Source organism: Rhinolophus hipposideros, assembly GCF_964194185.1.
Source record: "Rhinolophus hipposideros genome assembly, chromosome: 3".
Classification (NCBI taxonomy): domain Eukaryota; kingdom Metazoa; phylum Chordata; class Mammalia; order Chiroptera; family Rhinolophidae; genus Rhinolophus; species Rhinolophus hipposideros.
This window is the reverse complement of record NC_138049.1, coordinates 39,516,722-39,539,883: the sequence shown is the minus strand read 5'-3', so window position 1 is coordinate 39,539,883 and position 23,162 is coordinate 39,516,722. Positions and strand designations below refer to the sequence as shown.

Sequence of the window (23,162 nt, the reverse complement as noted above, 5' to 3'; positions counted from 1 at the left end):
CAAAAGCACACCACCAAGCCAGGCCACTTGACGTCCAGAATGCACTGCCTTTCCACTGGCATTGCCCACTGTTCCTGGAAACTAGAGGTCATTTCAGCATCTGCCATAGCCCTCCCCCTTGGTGGATCATCCACCTTCCCTACTTCCTGGCTTCTCTGGCTCCCAGATCACACCGGGGTGCACACATCTGATTGGCTAAACCTTAGTCAAGGTGCCCATACTCTGAATGTAAGAGACACTAGGAAGGTGAGTAGCTGATGTTTTCAGCCTGGTCAGAGATGGTCAAGGAATTCTTTAAATAAGGGGGGTGGCTCAGGCAATGGTGGCCAGATAACAGCAAATATTGGCTTAGCACAGGTAGGCAAACAGTAAGTGCTAAGTAAAGGAAGATAAAAAAAATAAAGTATGAAAGAATCTCCTTTGTGTTTCCAAAATCCACATTTTTATTGAAGCATTTGACATATAACTTGTATAAATCTAAGGTGTACAATGTGTTACTCTGATACATTTATATATTGTAATGTGATTATAGTTGTTGCGATATTCTTCACATTACACAATTATAATACAATATTGTTGTCTATATTCATTATACTGTGCATTAGATCTCTATAGCTTATTTAGTACTCATTGCAAGTCCGTACCTTTAAACAACATCAATCTTATTCTTCCTCAACTGTCATCCCTTGGTAACCACCATCTTACTCCTTGTTTTTCAGGAGTTTGACTTTTTTTAAGATTCCACATATAAGTGATATCATGTAGTGTTTGTCTGTCTCTGTCTGACTTATCTCACTTAGCATAGTGTGCTCAAGCACACACAATGGAATACTATTCAGCCATAAAAAATAGATTATCCTGCCATGTGCTCCAGAAACTCACTTTGCTGGGGAAAATCTTGATCTGGCCCACAATCCATGTTTTTGAAGAGGATTGGACAGGAGAGAAAGGACAGGAGAAGAAAACTAACACGTATTAGGTATTGTGATGAGCACTGTGCAGGCACGTTAGATACGTCCCTACTGGTGACAGAATGTAACATGCAAAAGGCAGGTACCACATCTATCTTATCATTTATCTGATGCCTAGTGCTTAGCGCAGCGCCTGGCATATAGTAGGTCCTTGATAAATAAATACTTGTTGGTGTTGAACACTGCTACACAGGAGGTAATGTGCCATCGTGTTCGTGTTCAGATTAGGTACTTTTGCCAGCACAAAGCTAGTGAATGGCAGCTGTGTGGCACTCAGTCCCATGTTTTCTCCATCATCACATCTGTGTGGATGCTAAAATATGGATTGCCAATATGCAAGTTGTTGGGAGGAGTAACGTCAGCAATCTGGCAGCATAAGACTGATTCTAGACTCCAGCCAGAAGCCCACTCATGACATGCTGGGAAAACCTCACCTGAGGATTCCTCCAGCTGGCACAGGGGCATTCCCAATGCTCCAAGTGCCAAACCCATACCTCCTGTAAAACTCCTAGAAGAAAACATAGCAGGTAAGAGCCTTGACATCAGTGTTGGCAATGATTTTTTTTAGATTTGACACCAAAAGAAAAAGCAACAAAAAGAGATAAACAAGTGGGGACTCCATCAAACCAAAAGATTTCCTCACAGAAAAGGAAATCATCAATAAAACAAAAAAGCAACTCACAGAATGGGAGAAAATATGTGCGAATCATATATCTGATAAGGGATTAATATCAAAACATAAAAAATTCACATAACTCAATAGCAAAAAAAAAAAAAAAAAAAAAACCAAAAATTGATAAAATAGGGGCCAGCCAGGTGGCTCAGGCGGTTAGAGCTCCATGCTCCTAACTCCGAAGGCTGCCGGTTCAATTCCCACATGGGCCAGTGGGCTCTCAACCACAAGGTTGCCAGTTCAATTCCTCGAGTCCTGCAAGGGATGGTGGGCAGCACCCCCTGTAACTAAGATTGAACATGGCACCTTGAACTGAGCTGCCACTGAGTTCCTGGATGGTTCAGTTGGTTGGAGCGCATCCTCGGTTGGAGCGCGTCCTCTCAACCACAAAGTTGCCAGTTCGACTCCCGCAAGGGATGATGGGCTGCACCCCCTGCAACTAGGGCAACTGGACCTGGAGCTGAGCTGCGCCCTCCACAAGACTGAAAGGACAACAACTTGACTTGGAAAAAAGTCCTGGATGTACACACTGTTCCCCAATAAAGTCCTATTCCCCTTCCCCAATAAAAAAAATATATCAAAAAAAAATTGATAAAATAAAGGACAGAGGACCTGAATAGACATTTTTCCAAAGAAGACATACAAATGGCCAACAGGTACATGAAAAGATGCTCAACATCACTAATCATCAGGGAACTGCAAATCAAACCACAATGAGATCTCACTTCACAACTGTTCGAATGGCTATTATCAAAAATATAAGGAATAACAAGTGTAGGATGTGAAGAAAAGGTAACCTTTGTTCAATGTTGGTGGGAATGTAAATTGGTGCAGCCACTATGGAAAACAGTATGGAGGTTTCTCAAAATACTAAAAATAGAACTACCAGCAATCTCCCTTCTGGGACTATATCTAAAGAAAGTGAAAACAGGATCTTGAAGAGATATCTGCAATCCCATCTTTAATGCAGCATTATTCAAAATAGCCAATATATGAAAACAACCTAAGACGAATAAAGATGTGGTACACACATATACCGGGGGTGCCAAAAATGTATACACATGCCTTGTATTCATCTTTTGTTATAAGTATATATTCAGCATTAAAATTTAATACCATTTTTCCTTTCTTAAAATGTGTACACAATTTTTTTGGCACCCTCTGTATATGGAATATTATTCAACAATGAGAAAGAAGGAAATCCTGCCTTTTATGACTGACAACATAGATGAAACTTGAGGACATTATGCTAACTGAGATAAGCCAGACAGAGAAAGACAAACATTGTGATGATATCATTTATACAAGCAAGCTGAACAGGTAAAAACAAAGAGTAGAATGGTAGTTACTGGGGGGTGGAGGTATTGGGGAGATGTTAGTCAAAGGGTACAAACTTCCAGTTGTAAGTTCTAGGAATATTATGTGCAGCAAGGGGATTATAGTTAATAATACTCCATCATATACTTAAAACTTGCTGAGACTAAATCTTAATTGCTCTCACCATAAAAAGAAAAAACATATATACACATCTATAAATACACACATATTTCTGTGTGTGTATATATATATATATATACACACACACACACACACACACATATCTATAAAATTATGCAACATGATGGAGGTGTTAGCTAGTGCTAAGGTGGTATCATACTGCAATGTATAAATGTATCAAATCAACACCTTGTACCAGTCAAACTTACTCAGTTATATGACAATTATATCTCAATTAAAAAAAAATAACGCAGGCTATTGCTTGTGTGAGATTCTGGGATTATTTTTTTAAAGCTTTGATTAACAAAACCTCCTGAGGACCTTGTGGATTTACAATCTGACTGCCTGCCCCCCACCTCCCAAAGAAATCACATTATTAAACACATATTCATTTAGATTATAGGCTTCTAGAAAATGGAGTCTGACCTCATGGCTCAGAGGGTTTCAAAGCATTGTAGCAGTCCTGCTCTTCAGGTACACATTTTCAAAGTCTTCAGAAGTTGGAGCAGTGTTTCCATAATGATCAAATGGCATGCCTCCTGAAGTGCCCTCCCCCGTTCTGATGGCCTGCTTCTCAGCTGGATTGTGTGTCTGCTGGAAGTGCCCATATGAGACTGGTTTTGGAAAAAAATGTTTTCATCATGAGTTGAACACAGGCATGCCTCCAGCTTTTGCTGGTCAATTTACACTTGCCAGCCCAGTTAGCTCTTCTGTCAGAGATACTTCACGCCCTCTAGTGGTGTGAGCAGCAGAAAGAAGGGGCTGACCTAGATTCCCTTTCCAGGGCCTACTGTTCTTCACTCAGTGGAGCTATCGCTGTTCGAGGCAAGTAAATGCAGGAAAGAACAAACAAAACCCGTTCAGGAGGGTTATCTAGGGTCCAGTGGCTGAAAACTTTTTAATAAGGAAAAGATCTCCTTGAAAAAAGCATTTGCGCATATTTGGTGGGAAAAAAAAGGGAACTTTGTCAGGGCCGCACCCAGCCATCCTGCACTGTCGTGTTCTGTGTGGACGGTGCCGGGAACCCAGCACTTGGCAAATGGCCCCCCTTGGCGGGGCTCAGTACAGCTGCCCTGTGGGGTTCCTGCATTTTCTTGGGAGCTAAACCAAAGCCAAGGCATTGAGGATCCACCTGCCGTGGCCTATGGAGCAGCTGCGGAGGTCTGCTTGTAGAGGAAGGGACCTGCCCTCAACCTGGCACTGGTGCCCTGGCTCGTGACCAAGAGGAGAGGGGTGCCCCACATTTGTCTTTCAGGGAGTGCACTATGACTGAACGAAGGGTGAGCCATGACCCTTACGGCTTTGGCCTTGTTCTGATGCAGTCACATTTTGGGGGGGAGGTGACCTGATATACAGAAGGCATACACATTTTAAGGTAACATCTGGTGTTGTTCTAAACCATTAAAAAAAAAGAATCTCAGTGAGTTAAAGGCAATTCCCATTAACTATCGAAAAATGAGATTGTTTGTGTCTTGCCAAAGCAAGGGTACAGAAGAAATGCCAAGCATCAAATCTCCAATGTCATTTAAAACAAAACACAAGCCTGCCAAATAAAAATTTAGACCTGAGAAATTTCAGAAGCAGGTGAACTGAGCGGCTGTCTTGCCTCTCTCTGGAGCAAGAGCCAGAACTGCAGACTTAGCTGTGTGACCTTGAAAAATTAAGTTAGTCTTCTGATCCTGTTTTCACCTGTAAAACAGGGTTTATGACACCTTTCTCACAGAATTTCTGTTAAGTTAAAATATCTGTATCTCATATATATTATACATATATACATGCATATATACAGTATATATCTCATATATATCTAATATAATGCCTACCATAGTAGATACTCAGTACAAGTCAGTTCCTTCATCCCCTATCTTCACAATGGGGCGCTCCCCTTCGATGTCTCTGCAGCTGGGAGGATGCCGTCCACACGTGATGAGGCAGGTCCCCATCAACACTCCTGCCGCCTGCAGGTATGGCTCTTGCTCCAGAGAGAGGCAAGACAACCACTCAGTTCACCTGCTTCTGAAATTTCTCAGGTCTAAAGTTTTATTTGGCAGGCTTGTTTTTTGTTTTAAATGACATTGAAGATTTGATGCTTGGCATTTCTTCCGTACCCTTGCCAAGACACAATCTCATTTTTCTATAGTTAATGGGAATTGCCTTTAACTCACTGAGATTCTTTTTTTTAAATGGTTTAAAACAACACAAATTAATTTTCTTACAATCCTGAAGGTCAGAAGTCCAAAATTGGGTCTTAGAGGGGATAAATCAAGGTGTCCACAGGGCTGTGTTTCTTCTGAGTCTCAAGGAAAGAACCCATTCTTTGCCCTTTCCAGCTTTCAGAGGCTGCCTGTATTCCTTGGCTCTTAGTTCCACATTACTTCAACCTCTACTTCTATCAACACATCTTCTGTCACTGAGATTCTTATCTGACCTTGAGTGGCTAAAAAAAGAGTTAAATTTGGTTGTCGATGTAAAAAGTGTAAAGTGTGGTGACAACAGGTCCTGCAGTGAGGAAAGAACTTACTAGATAGAATCAGTGACCGGCAGCCCTGGCCACTACTTGCAAACGTGCTGCCAGCTAGCCCCCACCCAGGTGTCTCCATGCACTAGCGTCAACCTAGCGCCCCTCTCTGGCCTCTCACAGCTCTCACTGAGACAGGAAACAGTGAGCAGCCCACTGAGCATTAATTACACTTTCCACTCTGCATCAAGGTTTTCTGTTTAACTTTTGGTCCTGGAATTCTAAATCCATCTAGACTTAGGGGGCTGGATAATTTTTTAGGGGCAGTTCTGAAAACCGTTTCCCATAATTATACAAGCTGACAACTAATAGCTGTAGTTAGTTAAGACTATGACATGCACTCCACATATCCCTTAAATCTGATGATCAATTAAGAAAACATTTTTAAACACATACACCTCAAAATTGAGCTTTATAATAAAATATATCCTGTTTTGTTGAGATGCTTTCCCTCAGTCGAACATAGTTCCCTCCAAGTCTCCTGGGCTAGGTGAAAGCAGCCTCTTGTGTAGTCAATACTAGTGGAGAAACACTGGGGGCGGGGGGAAGGAGGAAATGGGGAAGTGTATATAAGTGGTCATTCTTTCTTCAAATGCCTTAACTGTCTCACTCAACAAATATTTATTGAACACTGACTATGTGTTATGAATAATGACACTCTTCTAAGTATTGGATGTATACCAGTGAGCCAGACAAAACTCCCTGCCCTCACAGGGGGGACATTCCAGTGAGGACAGATAGATGACGCCATGCTAAACAATACTGGAGCCTAAGGCAAAAAGTGAATTTTAGTATTTTACTCATCACAGGTTTTTTTTATTTTGCATTCTGATTTTTGAAAATATTGCATCAAGATATTTATTTTGATTCTTTTTTTGTGCCTGAGGCACATCTTCCTCCCCTCTAGTCTCGGCCACGAGACGGATGCTGGCAGATGCATGCTGGGTCTGAAGAGCACTGCCCACATTTCCCCTTTAAGACCAATGCACCCATTGTCCCCAGCTGCTGAGAGTGTTCACAGCTCAGAGCCTGACCCCAAAGATTGCCTTCAGACGCTCAGAGCCCTAGGCCAAGGTCATGCCCTCTCCCCAGAGACAGTCTGCATGCAATGGTTGATCAATGAGGAGAGACCAGAATACCAGAGGCCAGATGATAAGGCTCAATCGCCGGATGTAAGATGGGCGCACATATCGCACTGAACAGCAAGGCAGAGCAGCAAGCGGGGAGACGGGTGCACAGAGAGCCATGGAAACGGCTGGGGTCCCAAGATGCAAGGTCAACCTATATCATGTTCTCTAAGTGTGGTCCCCTGACAAGCGGCATCAGTGTCATGTGGAAAATGGTAAGGAACCCCAATTCTCAGGCCCGAGCCCCCACCTACCCAGTTAGAAACTCAGCAATCTGTATTTTAACAAGACCGCTAGGTGATTCTGGTGCACTGCTCTGTATTGTCAAGAGAAAGGAACGTGAGGAGGCTGAGGGCAGCTGTGTCAGTAAAAAGTCAGAATTCTTTGACCAGCTTCTGGACCTGAGCTAATTTTCAGAGTCCACCGACTAAAGGGAAGGCCAGTCCTCAGGAAGAAGTTCCCTGCAACAGCTTGGCAAAATCTCCGTGACAACTGCTCTAGTCCTCCCCCAACAGGTCCAACAGACATTTACTTAGGTAACTGTACCCTGGGGAAAGGAAATAGCCCAACATTTTGAAAACTATTGGACACAAGGTCTGATATCGTCAACGTAAGAAACGTCCAAACCTGTGGAGAATTTTTGTAAGAGTTTATTTGAACCCAACTGACCACATATGCCAGGGAGCAAAATCTCAAATGCTCCAGAGAATAACAGTTTTGCAGCTTCGTTTATGCATTTGAAATTAAGGAGTGGCTATAAGGAAGATTGGAGAAAGCAAGGTGGGAAGTGGATAATAGGATGACCGAGATTACTGCTCTCTTGAGAGTTAATACCCCCTTGAAGGGGTATTACTGCTGGCATTTCAAAAGTGTGTCAACCTAGAGGCTCAAGAACAATGGACAGGGCTTGCTTAGGGCAAAGATAAACCTTTTACTAAAGAAGTTATAGGCCTGGGGCTTGACTATCCACTTTGACCTGCCCAGTTAGGAATTTATGATCTGATCACCCTGTGAGGTTACTTTCCATAGAACCCTCCCCCCTCCACAGAAGTCACTGGAGCATTTGAGGTAAGAAGTAACATGATCTGATGTATTACCAGGATCACCCTGATTACTGTGCTGAGAATAGCCTGTAGGGGGGCAAAGCGGGGGAGACAAGGCAAGAGAGCAGTGGCTTGGACTGGTGTGATAAAAGCAAGTGCAGTGATAAGTGGCCAGATTCTGGATGTATTTCTGGATCCATAGGATTTGCTAACAGATAGGGTGTGAGGTACAAGAGAAAGTATATTGTCAAGGATGACTCCAGTTTTTTGGCCTAAGCATTTAGAAGAATGGAGTCTCCATTTAATTTACCAAGATGGATAAATCTGGGAAAGAAGAAGTTTGAGAGACAAGATCAGAAGAATAATTTGGAATATGTTGAGGTTAGATGTCCTTTACATAGCCAATGAGTTGGATAGGAGTTGGATATGAATCCGGAGTTCAGGAAAGGAATCATCAACTAGTACATTTTGAGAGCCCTCAGATTCAGTAACAGGGAACAGGCGGGAATAGGAAAGAACCTTTAGGCACTCACACATTAAAGGTCTAGGAAAGTAGTTAAAACTAGGCAAGGAGCAGAAAAGCTGAGGAGGCTGGAAGAGGTTAGTAAGGAAAACCACAGGCATGTGATATCCTGGAGGCCCATGACAAAGGATTTCATGGAGGGGATAGTAATCAACTATGTCAAATCGGTAAGATAAGGACTAAGAATGAGCACTGAAGGTCACTGGTAACTTTTTTTTTTTTTTAGTTTCAGGTGTACAAAACCATGTAATAGGTATTTACACCCCTCACAAAGTGACAACTGTCCTCCCCCAATCTCCTACCGCTCTGACATCATATAGAGCTGCTACAATTCCATTGACTCTATTCCATATGCTGTACTCCACATCTCACGACTCTATATATATATTAAATTGACATTCAATATTATTCAGCTTCAGCGTCAGCTGTACACTGCAGTGGTCAGGCATCTACACCGTCCAAGAAGTGGACTCCCTAATAAGACAAGTGGTGACTTTGGTAAGAGAGCTTAGACACAGTGGTGAGGGCAAAAATAACTGTTGTGGGTAACAAGGGGGACAAGAATTGGAGGAGGCTCTTTAAAAAAAATTGCTACAAGAGGAAACAAATGTAGAGAAGGAAGTAAGGTCAAGAGAGGTGTTTTTGTTGTTTTTAAGATGGGAGAAATATCAAGATATTTGTGTGTTGGTGGAAATGATACAGTAGAAGGGAAAACTGACGAAGCAGGAGTGAGGGGGAAAGGCTGGAGCCACGTCCTAGAGTAGGCAAGAGGGGATGGGATCTAGTACACAGGTGGAAGGGTTTTCTTCGGCTAGCAGTATGGTAGTCCATCTGTGGTAACGGCGAGAAGGCAGGACGGTGGGAAGTTGTCCCAGGGCATGGCAAGGTGAGGAGTGTCTTGTAGGTAATACTTTCCAATCTCATTTCATGAATTAGTATAGGTATTACATCACTAACTAGTTAGTGTAAAAGGATTTCAATGTAAAGTGGAACCGGAGGATATGAAATAAGGAATTTTACTCATGCGCCCTCAGAAGAATGGGACTGAAGAACTGAAAGATTGATTTCCCACAAATGCCTGATTTACAGAAGACCGAGACTTAATCTCCAATGAACATCTGCCAAGAATCCCTCCCCATCCTTCAACCAATGAACTTCCTGCTTGGACTCTGGCTGGACTTCCCCCACTTGGAGCTCGTTGCCCAGAAACACAGCCCGCCCCAAACCATCAATGGACTCAGCTGTATCTTTCATGAATTTCATGAATTACAATTCCTCTGCCATTCCTGAATAAACTCTATTTCTCGTAACTTGAGCTTGCCTCAGTTTACTTCTTTATTTAGGCTGAAGCTAGTAATTGTCAAGTTATTTTGTATTTCTAAACCAGTTATCTAATTTGTAAAATGAGGATATTTCCTGTATTATAGATTGTTGAAAGGATTAAATGAGTTAATACATTAATCTAAGTATTGGAAAATCCTGAAAAAATAACTAGTACATACTAAGCAATGTAAATAAGTAATCTTCACCCTTTATCAATAGATACTATTTTTAATGGAGCAATAAAAAGTAATGGAAGGAGTTGGGAAGTATATGTTCCAGAACCTAATCTTCTTTCAAATAAGGTATGTTAGAGACATTTAAAAAAAAAATCACTTAAATGTTTGAACTTTTTCCTCATTTGTAAAATGAGCTATCACCTTAATTACAAAGATCACTGGTTGTGAAAATCAAATGTTGTCATGTATTATGTTTTTGAAAACTAAGTACTAAAAAGAGTTTCTAAGAAACTTTGAGATTCAGTTTTAGCATTTTTAGAGAAAAATATTATAGCTACATGTCTAATTACAATGAAATTAAAATTCTATTGCTTTTGTAACCTTCATGAACACATAACGATACTGGGAAGAAAAACAACCGGACAGTGTCTGGCAGCTACCTTCCCATTCAAGGATAGATTGTGTTGTACAGACACTTTATTTTTTCTACCTTTACTAGTTCATAGGGGCAAGTCCTACAGACCAGGGAGTCTCTCCAGGGATTTCTGTATCCCAGGCAACAGTGTCATCCCTGACACAGAGTTCCCACTAGGACAGCAAATCAAAGGTCTCTGATAAGCTAGATCCCTCAAAGCAGCTTTGGGTTCCCCTTGTTAAAAAACAGTTTAATCTCCCAACAATGATCAAATAAGATCATTAAAGATCAATATTACATTATTGATTTAAAATTATTCTGGGTTACTGTAATTCTAAAAAGGGTTAAAATAGGCCTATAATACTTAGGTATTTCCCTCTACTCATAGTGGATGCAGTCTCTACTTTGTTGACAGTTATAAAGTTGAAGATCTGAAAAATGTTAAAATATATCTTAACTACAGAGATTATTCCTAAAGTATATTTCACAGTGACAGTCTTCACACACTCCCATCTATTTTGACTTTCATCTAAGTATTTCTAAAAGCTACGATGTAGTTACGATGAGCCCTTTACTCATGGGAAAATGGAAGCTTGAAAACCAGGGGACACAACACAGCTTCCTCCGTGGCCTATAACACAAGCCGCACCGTCAACACTGCCAGAAGTGGCTTGTCATCGCTGAAAAACAGCTGTTGCTGTCAGGTGAAGAACTTACATAGAGCCTTGGGAAAGATGAATCAACTACCTTTAGAGGTATGTCCTCGCAACCCAATAACCAACGGAAGCAATAAAGGTTGAGAACTATAGAACCGATGACCAAAAACCCTGTGAAGACTGTGTGATAGGCCGGCCCAGCACTGCCTCCCACCCCACACTCCTGGGAGGCTCTGGCTGCTGCTTGTACCAAGTGGACACTGCCTCCATTACTCCCCACTGCCTCTTGAACTAAAGTGAACACAGAGCCTGAGTCATGAGATGAAGGTGGATGCGTCATCTGGGTCAAACAGGCCCCCACACCGATCAAACGCCACGAGGTCGGGAGAAGCCTGGAGTGTGCACAGAAGAGGAGACGTAACTGGGAGCAAACTTACCCAGAGAAGCAGCGACCAGCAACCTTGAGGACCTTGGAGAGGCTGAGAGCTTTCCATTTCGAGGGCCATGTAGCCTGGTTTGACTTTGTTTCCTGCCGTTAATGAGACACACCCTGCTATATCCTTATAGTAAACCCACTTCTATTTCAGCTAGCCTCCGAGGTTTTCCTTTTTTGTAACTCAGGAACACCTGAATCAGAAACACGTCCTCCGATGCTTTTATGGACCAGATCCCTGAAGACAGCAAGGTCACCCTGTGGCAGTGATGATTCAGTTCTAGAACCCAATTCGCCTGATTCCCAATTCTGCTATGCTACCCAATCTCCTTTATGAATCAGTAGGGACTGAAAAAGTTTGATCGGAAATACTAAGCAACCTATTTCAACATTGGCTTGGTTTATTACAATAGTCCTAAATTAAAACAAGTTTGTGCCCATATAAAAATGCTTGCTTTCTGGTGGTTCATCTCGGCCAAGATTTAAAGTACCGACCAAATATAAATTAGAGTGGCCTAAAATCCATCTGTAGTCACAAGATAAATAACTTGCAGCCTACTTCTTGGTGAGATCAGGCCCAACGTGTATATCCTACTTCCCTTGTTGGACTCTATCCTGCATTGGAGTGTTTACATAGACACAGCAACAATTTGGTGAAGCCTAATTGAATATTTCTGTTAAGTTCACATTTACAAATATTACCTACAAAAGTATTTTTAAACCTTTAAGAGGGGAGACAGTGGAACTGCTGTAAGAATAACTGAAGAGTGTGTCCTAAGGGGCAGTTACCACAGTGTCCTGTGTCCTGAGTGAGTGTGGGTAATGGCTCCCTGTACACATACATAGGGGGCTATGTCACCCGCAAGATGGGATGCAGACAGCAAAACCCCTATTGGGATGAGTATTAATGTGATTCCGGGGCCTTCTTTTATCTTTCTTGAATGTTAAAAATATGGACTACAGACATGGAAAATGGTATTCTGAACACTGAGGAATACGGACTGGCCTAGCTTTCCACACTGTGAGTTTGCTAAATTTGGAATTTGATAAGCTGCATCTGAAAGGTTAACCTGCTTCCGGGTAGTCCCTAGTGACCCAGCCTTACAGGGCAGGTTGGTCTGAATCCACTCCCAAATGTGGATTGGCTAAGAGATATTTAGGGGTCCCCCTTGTGGTTGACCTAAGATGTTCGATGGAACTGGTATTCCAGGTAGGCAGGCAGGGTTAGTACTTGGGGAAGGCATAGAAATGAAGTACGATATACATATAAAGATTATGTAGGCTTGTTATTATTAAAATTTGTCAACCAAGAAAAGAGCTCTATCACTCAAGTTTTGGCATACCTTCAGAAAAAGTTTAAAGTTTGGTTAATTCAGCCAAAGAGTTAAAGATATTAGAACAATATGCTTCTTTTGTCTGTGTTTCCAATAAGACAATAAAACTTACAATAATAAAATCCCTATTGTAAATTTTAGATTACCACGTATACACTGAAGAGTCTGTCTTTTAGTGTCATAAACTCGATTCGTTTTATACAGTTACAATAGAATTAAATATGTGGTTCGGTCCACTCACCAAGAAAATTAGACACAGCTTTTATTGTGTTTAAATAACTTTACGTTATTAAAATGTTTTCAAGGTCTGAAATAAAAATATTCTGACATGTGGACTCAGAATTAAAGGTTATTTTTACACTTTCTTTTGTAGACAAGGTATATGATTTTCGAGACCTATGTGCTTCCTGATACACGTAAAGTCTTAATTGTTGTGAAATCACATTCTGTAAGAAAAGTAGGACGCAGCAGGATAACATAATGTGACTTCAGGGCATTACACATGTTTAGCTCTGAAACTACAAGGGACCCAACAGCAGTGGCATTACTTTTGTCCACTGCTAACAACTCCTCTGCATCCCTGAGACCCCCAAAAGTGTGGCCTCTAATGTCACTGGCTTCTAAAGGAAAGAGTGCCTTGGGGGTACTTATTTCCTCATTTGAGGCAGGAAAACAAATCAAAATGGGTTAGGAACATGGTGTTGTTTTCAGAGAGCACTGATGCTGTTAGAAATGTCAGAGTCATAAAAGGACATTGACATCAACATAAAGGGACTTCCTACTGGTCAAGTTGTGACTCTGGGCATCTAATACAAGCACAGCAAGGTAGTCATACAATAGTGGGTTGTGATGTAAGTTTAATTTTTTAGTAAGTAGGGGAGCGTACACACTGAATATTTTATTGCTTCTAATAATTTTTTCCTGTTGATAATATTTACACATATAGTTATTGCTATCCGGGTAAGTATTCAAGAATAAACACATGGAACTGTAATTTGGCCAAATGATCCTGGTGGAAGTTACAATAAAAAATAGGGGGGCTTTATTAGCACAAATAATAGGATGTATGGTGAGCACAAAAAATAACTAGGTAGAAGGTGACACGGTGGCCATAAACATAACTAATAAAAAGACACAATTCAACACTGTATTTTAAAATATGAATTACTCAATGTCCTGAAGAGACAACTTAATTGCATTAACAAAATCCCTCATTACTAAGAAATGAAAGCTCTACAATCAAGATTCTATGTCTTTTGTCAGCTGTTTCAAGATTTCAAAAGACTCATCCAAACTAATTATGTACTCATAGTTTAAAATTTTTCAGAAAATTTAATTAGTTTTAGAATTAACTTTTAAATGCTCAAGAAAATTTGGGATTCCTAGATTTTTTCCATATAAATTTAACAAAGTGATCATTAAGCAAAATACATACAGTTTTGAGCATTCTTCCTGTCTAAAAGTCCCTCAGACAATGAAAGAATCTATTTTTTTCTTACAAATTCATACTTCAGGAGAGAAAACCTGTAATTATGGATTCTTAACAGACCCTGCTAGAATCCAAAGGAAGAGTGATTTTAAGAGGACTTAAGACAGACAAAGCTTGAGTTGTCTATTCTTACCAAATACAGTCATTTGTGTGGTTTTAAAGACAAATGAGTCATAACTTAGCAGGAATTACATTTCCATATTAACCACTTGGGTAAATGCCATGAAATATAATTGAGACTACTGCACACTCTTTTTCCTTCTAACCACAAGACTTAAGTTGTGATGAAGGAAGGTCCCCAAAAGATAAAAAGAATCTGAAGCACAAAATGTTGGCCCAAGAAAGAAAGGACAACTCAAAATGTCAATACTTCAGAAAGCTATTTGACCACTTGCCAGAGCTTTAGGAATCCTGTGGAATTGTGAAGATGCTTCTCAGAGAAAGAAAAAATTAGTCGCATTTAATTGGACACATAATAAACACAAAAATAACATTAGAAAAATCATGATTTTGTCAAATCATAATAAATATTCACCATACTCAGCATATCATGTGGGGGGGGGGGGAGAAGAAAGAATAGAAGACTTCATCTAATTTGGTAGCTTCATGAGCATTACCTTCCTGGCATTTGTTCTGGAGAGAGTGAAAGATGGGTCCTGGGAAGACCCATCTCTTAAAAATAAAACAAAACAAAGAAACATCTTTGGGAATGACAAGTACTCTGCAAAATTATGCACAATGTCAGTTAATTCAAGTGGTGGTATCACATTGATCTACACTGATTACACAACTTTTTTGAGTCATGCAGATACACCTGACGTGATAAAACCTGATGGGGGAGCTGTATTCAGAATGGCACTCAATATGGCCACAGTTCTGTCTATACGTAAACACCACGCATAGACAGTGAAGTGGCTGTGTTGAGTTGGGGAGGGTGAAATTCAACCAGAAAGCTTTTCATAATTATGGCTTTTTTCTCATTTCTTCATCCCAATCAAAATCTAATGCTTCATCTTCTAGTTCTGGTAAAGTAAAGAGAGATTTTTCAGAAAGAATGAATCGCTCAGTGGATCCCTCCAACTGAAAAGTTTTCCTTTTCTTGCCAAGCATTGTAGCTGTGGTTGTGGGAGGAGGGCTTGGACCTGTCTCGCCCCAGTTTTTACTTTCAGAAAGAGGAGATTCCGATTTGGACTCAGAGGAGGAAGTAAAGGAGAAGTTGGCCAATTTGGCTAGTGTGTAAGCATGAACCTTGCCACTTTGATTATTGCATGAAAGCGCTTCCTCTTTGCCTCTTTCACCAGTACGACGCAAATGCCCAGTCTCATTCCGAAACTCAAATTTGGGCTGAACAAGTCTCTTGTCAGGGTCATGTTTCCTCCTCTCTCTTGATCCGTCTTTCTCTGGTGGCTGCTGTGACACCTCCTTTGCCTTCCTCTGCACCTGACTGGAGCTTCCATTTCCTGAGGCAGAGGTCAACTTTTCTGGAGCCTTCACAGGCAGAGCTGCTTCTCCTCTCGTTCTATGCTGGGGAATTTTGTGACTCTGAACTGCTATTTCACTTATGCCAGGAGACACATGGATGTGGTTTTCAGGTGAGTGGATCAGTTTTGACTTCCGTTTGAAAGTAAATTTTGCCAGTCTGGCCACAGGAGGACCCAGACTCTCAACACTTTCAAGTTCAGACTCTTCCGCCTGAGCGAGGGATTTTTGTCTCTTTCTCTTGGCAGTCTCCAATGCTCTTTCTGGGCTATGCACAGGGATGCATGGAGAATGGGAAGGGCCGGTGGGCTGTGCAGGTGCCCCGGCGGGGTTTAGGCACTGCTCCTGGGCCCTCTCTGTGCGCAACCTGTGCAGTCTCCTGGGGACGTGATGAGTCAGTACCGAGTCTGGTTCAGCAGCAGTGATGGCTGCTTCAGAAACTACTGCTGCCTTTTTACTCTCAACACTGTCTGGCCTCAGTGGAGCTTCTGTTTTTCCTGGTGCTGGAAGCTGTCCAGTTTCCAATTTGCTCTTTTGGCCTGGATCACTCTTTTCCTTCCCCTGATATTTGTTGTTGGAGATTTTCAAAGCCATTTTTGCCCCAGTTGTTTTGAGACCAGGAGACACAGGAACAGTGTTTTTAGGTTCAATCTGATGGATTGCCATGGAGTCAAACCAATTCAAACTGTCATCTCTTCTCTCGTGCTCAGCTCTACTTGTTGACCTGTTAGGCCCCAGATGGAGTGGGGGATTGATAAATGGGCTTCCCTTGGGACTGCCTCCAACAGCGGGGGTTTGCATACTACAATTCATTTCCTGCTGTGTTGATGTTGTGAACTGAGATTCTTCCATGGCATCATTTCTTGAGAATCCTGCAATAGTCTCTGCCCCCACTGTCCCTGGTTGGGATTGGTTCACACTCTGATTCTGTAACCTGTAGCAGAAATAAAGAAAGAAATAAATGTATTAAAGGGAAGAGAATTTGCTTTAACCTTTTCATTTCTTTAGGGTCTGAGACGCCATCTAAAGGGTTAAGTCCAACATAATTTCAAGTTAACACCAAATACTGTCTCTCAGAGCAGTGGGAGGAAATGATCTTTTTTCATCATAATAGAATTTAAGTGCTCCAATAATCATTCTAATTTAACCTAAAGCTGTAGTAAAATAAAGAAAATGAAGTAGCCGATTTGTCTATAGTGTTAGTGCTCCCTGAAAGTCCATTTAATTCATTTAATATTGTCTGAAGGTCAGTGTAAAATGTGCAGTCTTATCTTTCCTGTTAAATGTGCAACAAGACAAACTTGTAGCTATTTGCAGAGCAGCTTATTGCTGATCAAGAAAGTGGCTCTATTTGCTTAGTAGCCAGTTTGCAGATCAGAACCCAAGTGAAAGGCTAGAAATTATGAGCTCTCACATCTTTACCTAAGTGAAATACTGGATTTTAGGGCATCTAAAAAGTCACCTTCCTCGAGAATAAAGACTGTCATTTCACAGTACCCTGGTTCCCACTGCCCCATCTGGCATTCACATTCGTGGTAGACTTCCCCCAGGCAATTGTGGACATCTTTCCTGCAAAGCCAACTGTGTTTCAGCATGTGTTCTGGGCAGCTACTCTCCATCAAGTTGATACAGACCCTCCTTGAACGAAGCATCTCATCAGTGACATCCATTTTAAATCTTGGGTATGTAAGAAACTGAAATAATGCCTGAGTACCAACTTCTAACAGAGATCGTAGTTTCTCAAAAGGAGGTCCTTTAGAAAGCCCTTCCAAACAACCTAGAAACGCCTTTTCAGCATAAGGGGCAACATGACCCTGCTTCCACGTACTAAATCTGAAAAGGAATTACACCAAAAAGCAGATGAATAAATTATTCTAAAACTATGTGCAATCATGGAAAAAGGAATAGAATACATTAACTTTAAACAAATGTTAAATTTAAATATACTAAATACATTAAAATGTTAATAAGATTACATGTGATTTTTATCTTGTTAATTAATTACTGTTACTTTTCAAAATACTCTTGTAAAGAACATATACCGGTATTAACTCTTACAATCAGGAAAAAAAAATCACAAAAATTTGATTGTAAAATATTGGGCTATATTCACACATGGCAGATTTGGAAACATCAATATAGCAAATCCATGTTCACTGCAGTCACAACGCAACAAACAAAAATAGCTTTTATAATTACTACTATCTAGTATGGTTTCAGCATCTTATTGAGGTCAAGAATAGTCATAATTGTCAGAGCTCCATAACAATGTCCTAAAAAATAGGGAATGTTTAGGGGCAGAGTAATTTAGCCCTATTATTTTAGTCCAATTCTGACTTTGGGAATCAAATTCTGCCCTACATAAAATGTCTACAGTATGACTACAGCCTCCTAAAAGATAGCATGTTTGCACTCTGGTTTGAGGTGGGTAGAATGGACACCATTTGAGGCAGGCTGTCACTAAACGCACTTTTCTGAAGAAAGGTGTGATAAAAATACGAATAGTTTTACTATTGATATGTGATCTACTTAAGGCATAGAGAATTCCTTCCCAAGGGGAGAAACCCATGTGATGAGCTTAAGACAGTATCTGGGGTACCAGGTTTCGTTGCTTTGAGGATCAACACTGAATAGGGCTCTGCAGTATAAAGAAATGTCAGAAAAAAAGAACATTTTAGGCAGAATCTTATTTTTCAGATCATCACCTACTCTCTTTTTCCCCTTTTGTCCTCCAGGAGAGTCATTTTGAATTTGGTTAAGTTCAATTGCTATTTTTCTCTCACATAACACTGATTCTGAGCCTCACATCTCTTCCCTGCCTGAATCCAGCATGTTTTTGGTATCAAAAACAGAAGTTTGTGGTCAGTCAAAATGAGCAGCCTCTCCATAAGCAAAGCCAAGCCCAAAGCCGGCTGAGGGGCCCGCTCCGTCAAACCATAAAAGAACCACAAGGATAGCTTTGCTTTTAACACTATGCTCTGGACCATTAAAAAACCAGGAGACCAAAAGAAAAGGGGGGTGATTTTATACCAAGTGCAAGTTCACTGCAGGCTGGCAGCTGGTTGGTAGCTGGACAAAGCCAGCCCCACACTTCCCGAGGAAGGCTGTGCTGAGGTTTTACAAATTAGAAAGAGAATGCTGCTGGGTGAAGGAAGAGCGTGAACAGAAAAGAAAAGCCAGGGAAAGCATTCTAAGGTTTCACTTAATGCAGTCAGTACTCCTAGTGTGGCCCCACACTGTCCTGCAGCTGCTCCTCTTCCACAAGAACTCCAGTCACCAGCCCAGCTTTGAGATCAACACCAATAACCAGGTTCAGGTCACTTAAGAAGCCACTCAACTAATCATGAAGATACCCAAATAGACACACTTGCCATTCCTCACTCCTGTTTCATAGGTACGGACTCAAAGTCTAGCTTTTTAGAAGCTCATGTATTTAGAGAACATACAAACGCTAAAGTTCAGGCCAAAATTCTTGAAGTAATGCATGTTACAGAGTCCTTCCCATGTATGCACATTTTAAAAAGTCGTTAGAAAGGTGATTTGTGAAACATAGCTTTGAGTTGTTACCCTGTAGGATGAAAAACTGATCTGCCTCTTTGACATAAAATACGTCATTCTCACCGAGGATTTTTTTCAGTCTGACAGCTAAATACGTAGATTTTTTAAAGTCATGGATTTGGGCATGTAGGAAAGGAAAACCATGATGCTTAAGGGAGGGTCAGAGATGCTGCTAATGAACCACAGGGCCTTTTCCAGGAGCAAATTGGTGCTACTTATCTCCACTTCTGTAATTCTTCCCAGCATAATAGTAGCTCAGGCTAGCCTGAACCAGTCTGGGTCTCAGTCTTCTTCTACTTCTGATTTTCTCTCACCTGGATTACATAAAGAGTAATGATCAAATATTCATTATGCTGGGAAGAAAGCTATAAAAACAATAAGAATAGGGGCAGCCCGTTAGCTCAGTTGATTAGAGTGCCGTGCTCTGAACAAGGTTGCCGGTTCGATCTCCACATGGGCCACTGTGAGCTGCGCCCTCCACAACTAGATTGAAACAACTAGTTGACTTGGAGCTGATGGGTCCTGGAAAAACACCCTTAAATAAATAAAAGTTTTTAAAAAAGAATTAAAAAAGACCAAAACAATAAGAATAAAATACTAATGAACACTAAGATTCCCTATGTAAACTCCCCTGTAGATGTCCTCCCCTGGCAAGGAAAAATGATATGGCCAAGTTATGAAAATATTTTGTGTCTGGGTCTGGCCTGGGATAGACTGCTCTCCTGCAGTCCACCGTCCTCTTTCTTAACAGCAGGCTCAGCTGCCTCTCTGAATGGCATTGCTCTACTTCTTATGTTGAGCCAAAGAAAGAGAAGAGGAAGAAATGGTGGTAGCAAACATGATAAAGCCCATTCACCAAGGCGTCTCGATTCCACAGCAACTGTGAATCTTGGCTGTGAATTATAGGTAACCTACTTTAGTGCTTCTCATGTAACTGTCACCCAAGGTGATGAATTTTGCTATATACAGTAAAGAACCAGTCTGTGTTCTCCATGAGGTTCACCAAACCAGCAAGTCAAGGAAACACAACTATAGAAGGTGGTCTCCAAAGATGGTACCCTCAGGTCCCCCATTGCTGTACGGCTGTGCCACTCCTCCCATCAACATGTGGTGTCTATTTCCCTTTATCTTGCATGTGGCCTTTATCTGACCTTGTGACTTTCTCTGACCTATAGAAAGTGATGCTGCACCAGTCCTGGCCCAGCCCATAAGAGGCCTGGCAGCTTCCACTTTTGCTCTGTTGGAGTCCTAAGCTATCATGTCAGAATTCTCACTACCCTGCAGTAGTGAGAGCCCAGCCAGGCCCCAGCCATTTAAGACACCCAAACAAATGCACCACATATGTGATGGAAGCCATCTTGGATATGCCAATCCCAGTTGAGCTCCCAGTTAAATGCAGGTGTATGTGTAACCCCAGCTGACATTTTGAGAAGCCCAGATAAGCCATCCCCACTGAGCACTCCTGAATTTCTTTGACTCCAGAAAAGTGAGTACTAAAATGGTGGTATTTCTTTTTTTAAGCCACTGAGTTTTCGGTAGTTGCTTGTAAAGCAATAGGTAACTAAAACAATCCCCTATAGATAGTACAAACAGATTTTTCACTTAATTTATAGTTCCTTCATTTCACTAAATTTGCCAAACAAGGATTTTCCATTATATGCCTTTCTTGGTTTTCTTTTCTTACCTTTCAAGTCTTGTTAGCTCTTCACTCAAGAGGTCATGCAGCTCCAGCTTTTGCAGAATAAGTTCACACTGTCTCTGGTACTGCTCTAGGGGGTTTTCAGGAAAGGAAGTGTGGAGAGCATTCACACCTCCCAGCAATGCACCTCCCTGATGGGATGAAAAATAGAAAATACCAAGGAGAGACAGCAGGCTAGCCTACATAGAGGAAGTACACACTAAGGAACACTGATCTCGGATGGCTCAGAACAGCCCTTCACACCCCCATCTTGGAATCAGAATCACCTGGGAGCCTTTTCAAAATTTCAATAGTGCTCTCCCCCGTTCTTGGTGGCAAGCATAGCTCTAGGGAGCCACACTCTCACTAATGGGACCATGGTATGTTAAGGTATGTTAAGGAGGAAAAGGATTGAGACCCACTACTTTACTGATGGGCAAAAGCAATGCTACTGATGCAGAGAATGTTTCCATGACAATGCTTTTCCTTCTTTTAAATGGTTTCCTTTGTATATTTCCTTTGTATAATCCCTGGTATATTTCCAAGAATTATTAGCTCTAGAATGTGGTCATTTTTATAACTCTTGATATACTATAAATTGTTTTTCCAATGCTTGTAATTATAACGCTAATATTAGGTACAAAAAATCCTTACCTGCATTGAGGACTCCATTACTGACACCACTGTAATAGCATCTTCCAGAGTCACAATGTCACGAAACATCAGGCGAGCATGAGCTAAGAAAAGAAGATGCATTTTAAATTATGATAGAAATATTTTATAAATATTTGAGGTGATAAATGTAATATTACACCTGATCCCCCTCAAAACTGTATTTTATGAATGAGCTAATAAATTAATTTTACTCGACAAGCACAAAAACTAAGTTCAACTAGTTTGAAGATTGTTTCTCTAATTCTTTTGCACAGCCCATGGCAGTTCTGCGTGTTGATATAAAAAAGTAGTCAGGGCTCCAAAAAATTAAGGGGCTATATACAAGCATACTTTTAATATTCAACAACCTTTAATCCTCACTTTCTGGTCTATTATAGAAACACACAAAATTAAACTCATTTCTCATCTCTGGCGCTTCTGTTTATCTGTGAGCTTTTCCAAACTACCAAACTCATGAGCCTGAATTTTGGGTTTTTCTTGCCCTAATATTAACTATAAATCCTTGAAAAAGTGAAGTGTATTGGTTTTATAGAACTTTTTATTAAGCATATATTATGTCATCCTATGGTAGTCAGTTCATGTGAAATTTTTTTTTCAATTATTTAAAGGGCTAAATGTAAAAGCCAATGTTAGAAAAAGAAAGTCTTGAGATTCTGTTAGCTGTATTTTTGCATGTAAGTCTCATAACTTAGGGATGGGCTAGAGCATGGCATTATTAATTTGGTGTCGTTGTGTTAGTGGCGGATTGCTAATAGGAAAGAAATCCAAACAAGGCCGTATCCCACCCAAAATGCTAACAAACTGCCACTGAGAAACAAAACACCAGTAATTAAGACTTTCTAAATAATGATGTCTTAAGTTATAGGAGGTCCTGAGATTACAAAGATTCTTCTTCCTTAGTGCTACATTTCACTCAAGACCCCTATCTGTCCCAGAAGAGCGGAGGTTTCCTAGCCCAGAGCCTTTACTTTGTAAGCAACTCTGAGCATCTCACAGTAGGGATTATTCTTTGAATAATCTGAATTTATGGTGCTAAGTCCCATGCCTTGTACACATTGGGGACCCCAAAAGAAAATTCATTTCTTGAATGAAACAAACCTTCTGCTAAGCGTATCAAGCTTTCCAACAGGCGGATGGTTGTCCGGGCAGCGTTCCGGGAATCGCTCTGCCTTTGCATCTGGTAGTACCGAAGAAGAACCTGATTACCCACATCAGACAGCGTGGGCTGTAGATTCCGAATGAGGCTGAAGTAGGTTTTCATCTTTTCCATGCTCCAGAGCTTCTCTGATTTGCTTGGGTAACCTGTATACATCATGTGCTGGGTCAGTAATTTCTGTGTCATAATTAAGTCTAGTTTTCTTTGTATGCAAGAGGAGTAATCATATATCCTAAGATTGCCCTCTTTCATCACAATAAACACATTCATTACTATAATCTCACGAGTGGCTGGTAGAGAAAGACCTTTACTTCTGGTCAGTATTCTGGGTTCAGTAATTGGCTTCTCTCACTGCTTTTGCTCTAAGCATCTCTCTATTGCCCGTTAGGTAGGGTATGTTGGGTATTTATTTAATTTTCTTCAAAGACAGTTTCATTT

General features: G+C 40.9%; 1 protein-coding gene across 3 annotated transcripts in view; it reads right to left on the bottom strand.

The window, feature by feature from the left end:
• Positions 1–12,625: 12,625 nt before the first annotated feature.
• MCM9 (minichromosome maintenance 9 homologous recombination repair factor) overlaps positions 12,626–23,162 on the bottom strand; it is a 72,750-nt gene continuing 62,213 nt past the window's right edge. For 2 of the 3 annotated variants that reach the window (XM_081033107.1, XM_081033106.1), the window contains exons 10-13: positions 22,667–22,870; positions 21,548–21,630; positions 20,900–21,045; positions 12,626–16,591 (exon numbers count right to left, since the gene is read on the bottom strand). In XM_081033107.1, coding sequence (XP_080889233.1) covers positions 15,142–16,591; positions 20,900–21,045; positions 21,548–21,630; positions 22,667–22,870 — 1,883 coding nt within the window. In that variant the 3' untranslated portion in view covers positions 12,626–15,141. The remainder of the gene's footprint in view (positions 16,592–20,899; positions 21,046–21,547; positions 21,631–22,666; positions 22,871–23,162) is intronic. The other variant, XM_081033108.1, reaches the window with a different exon arrangement.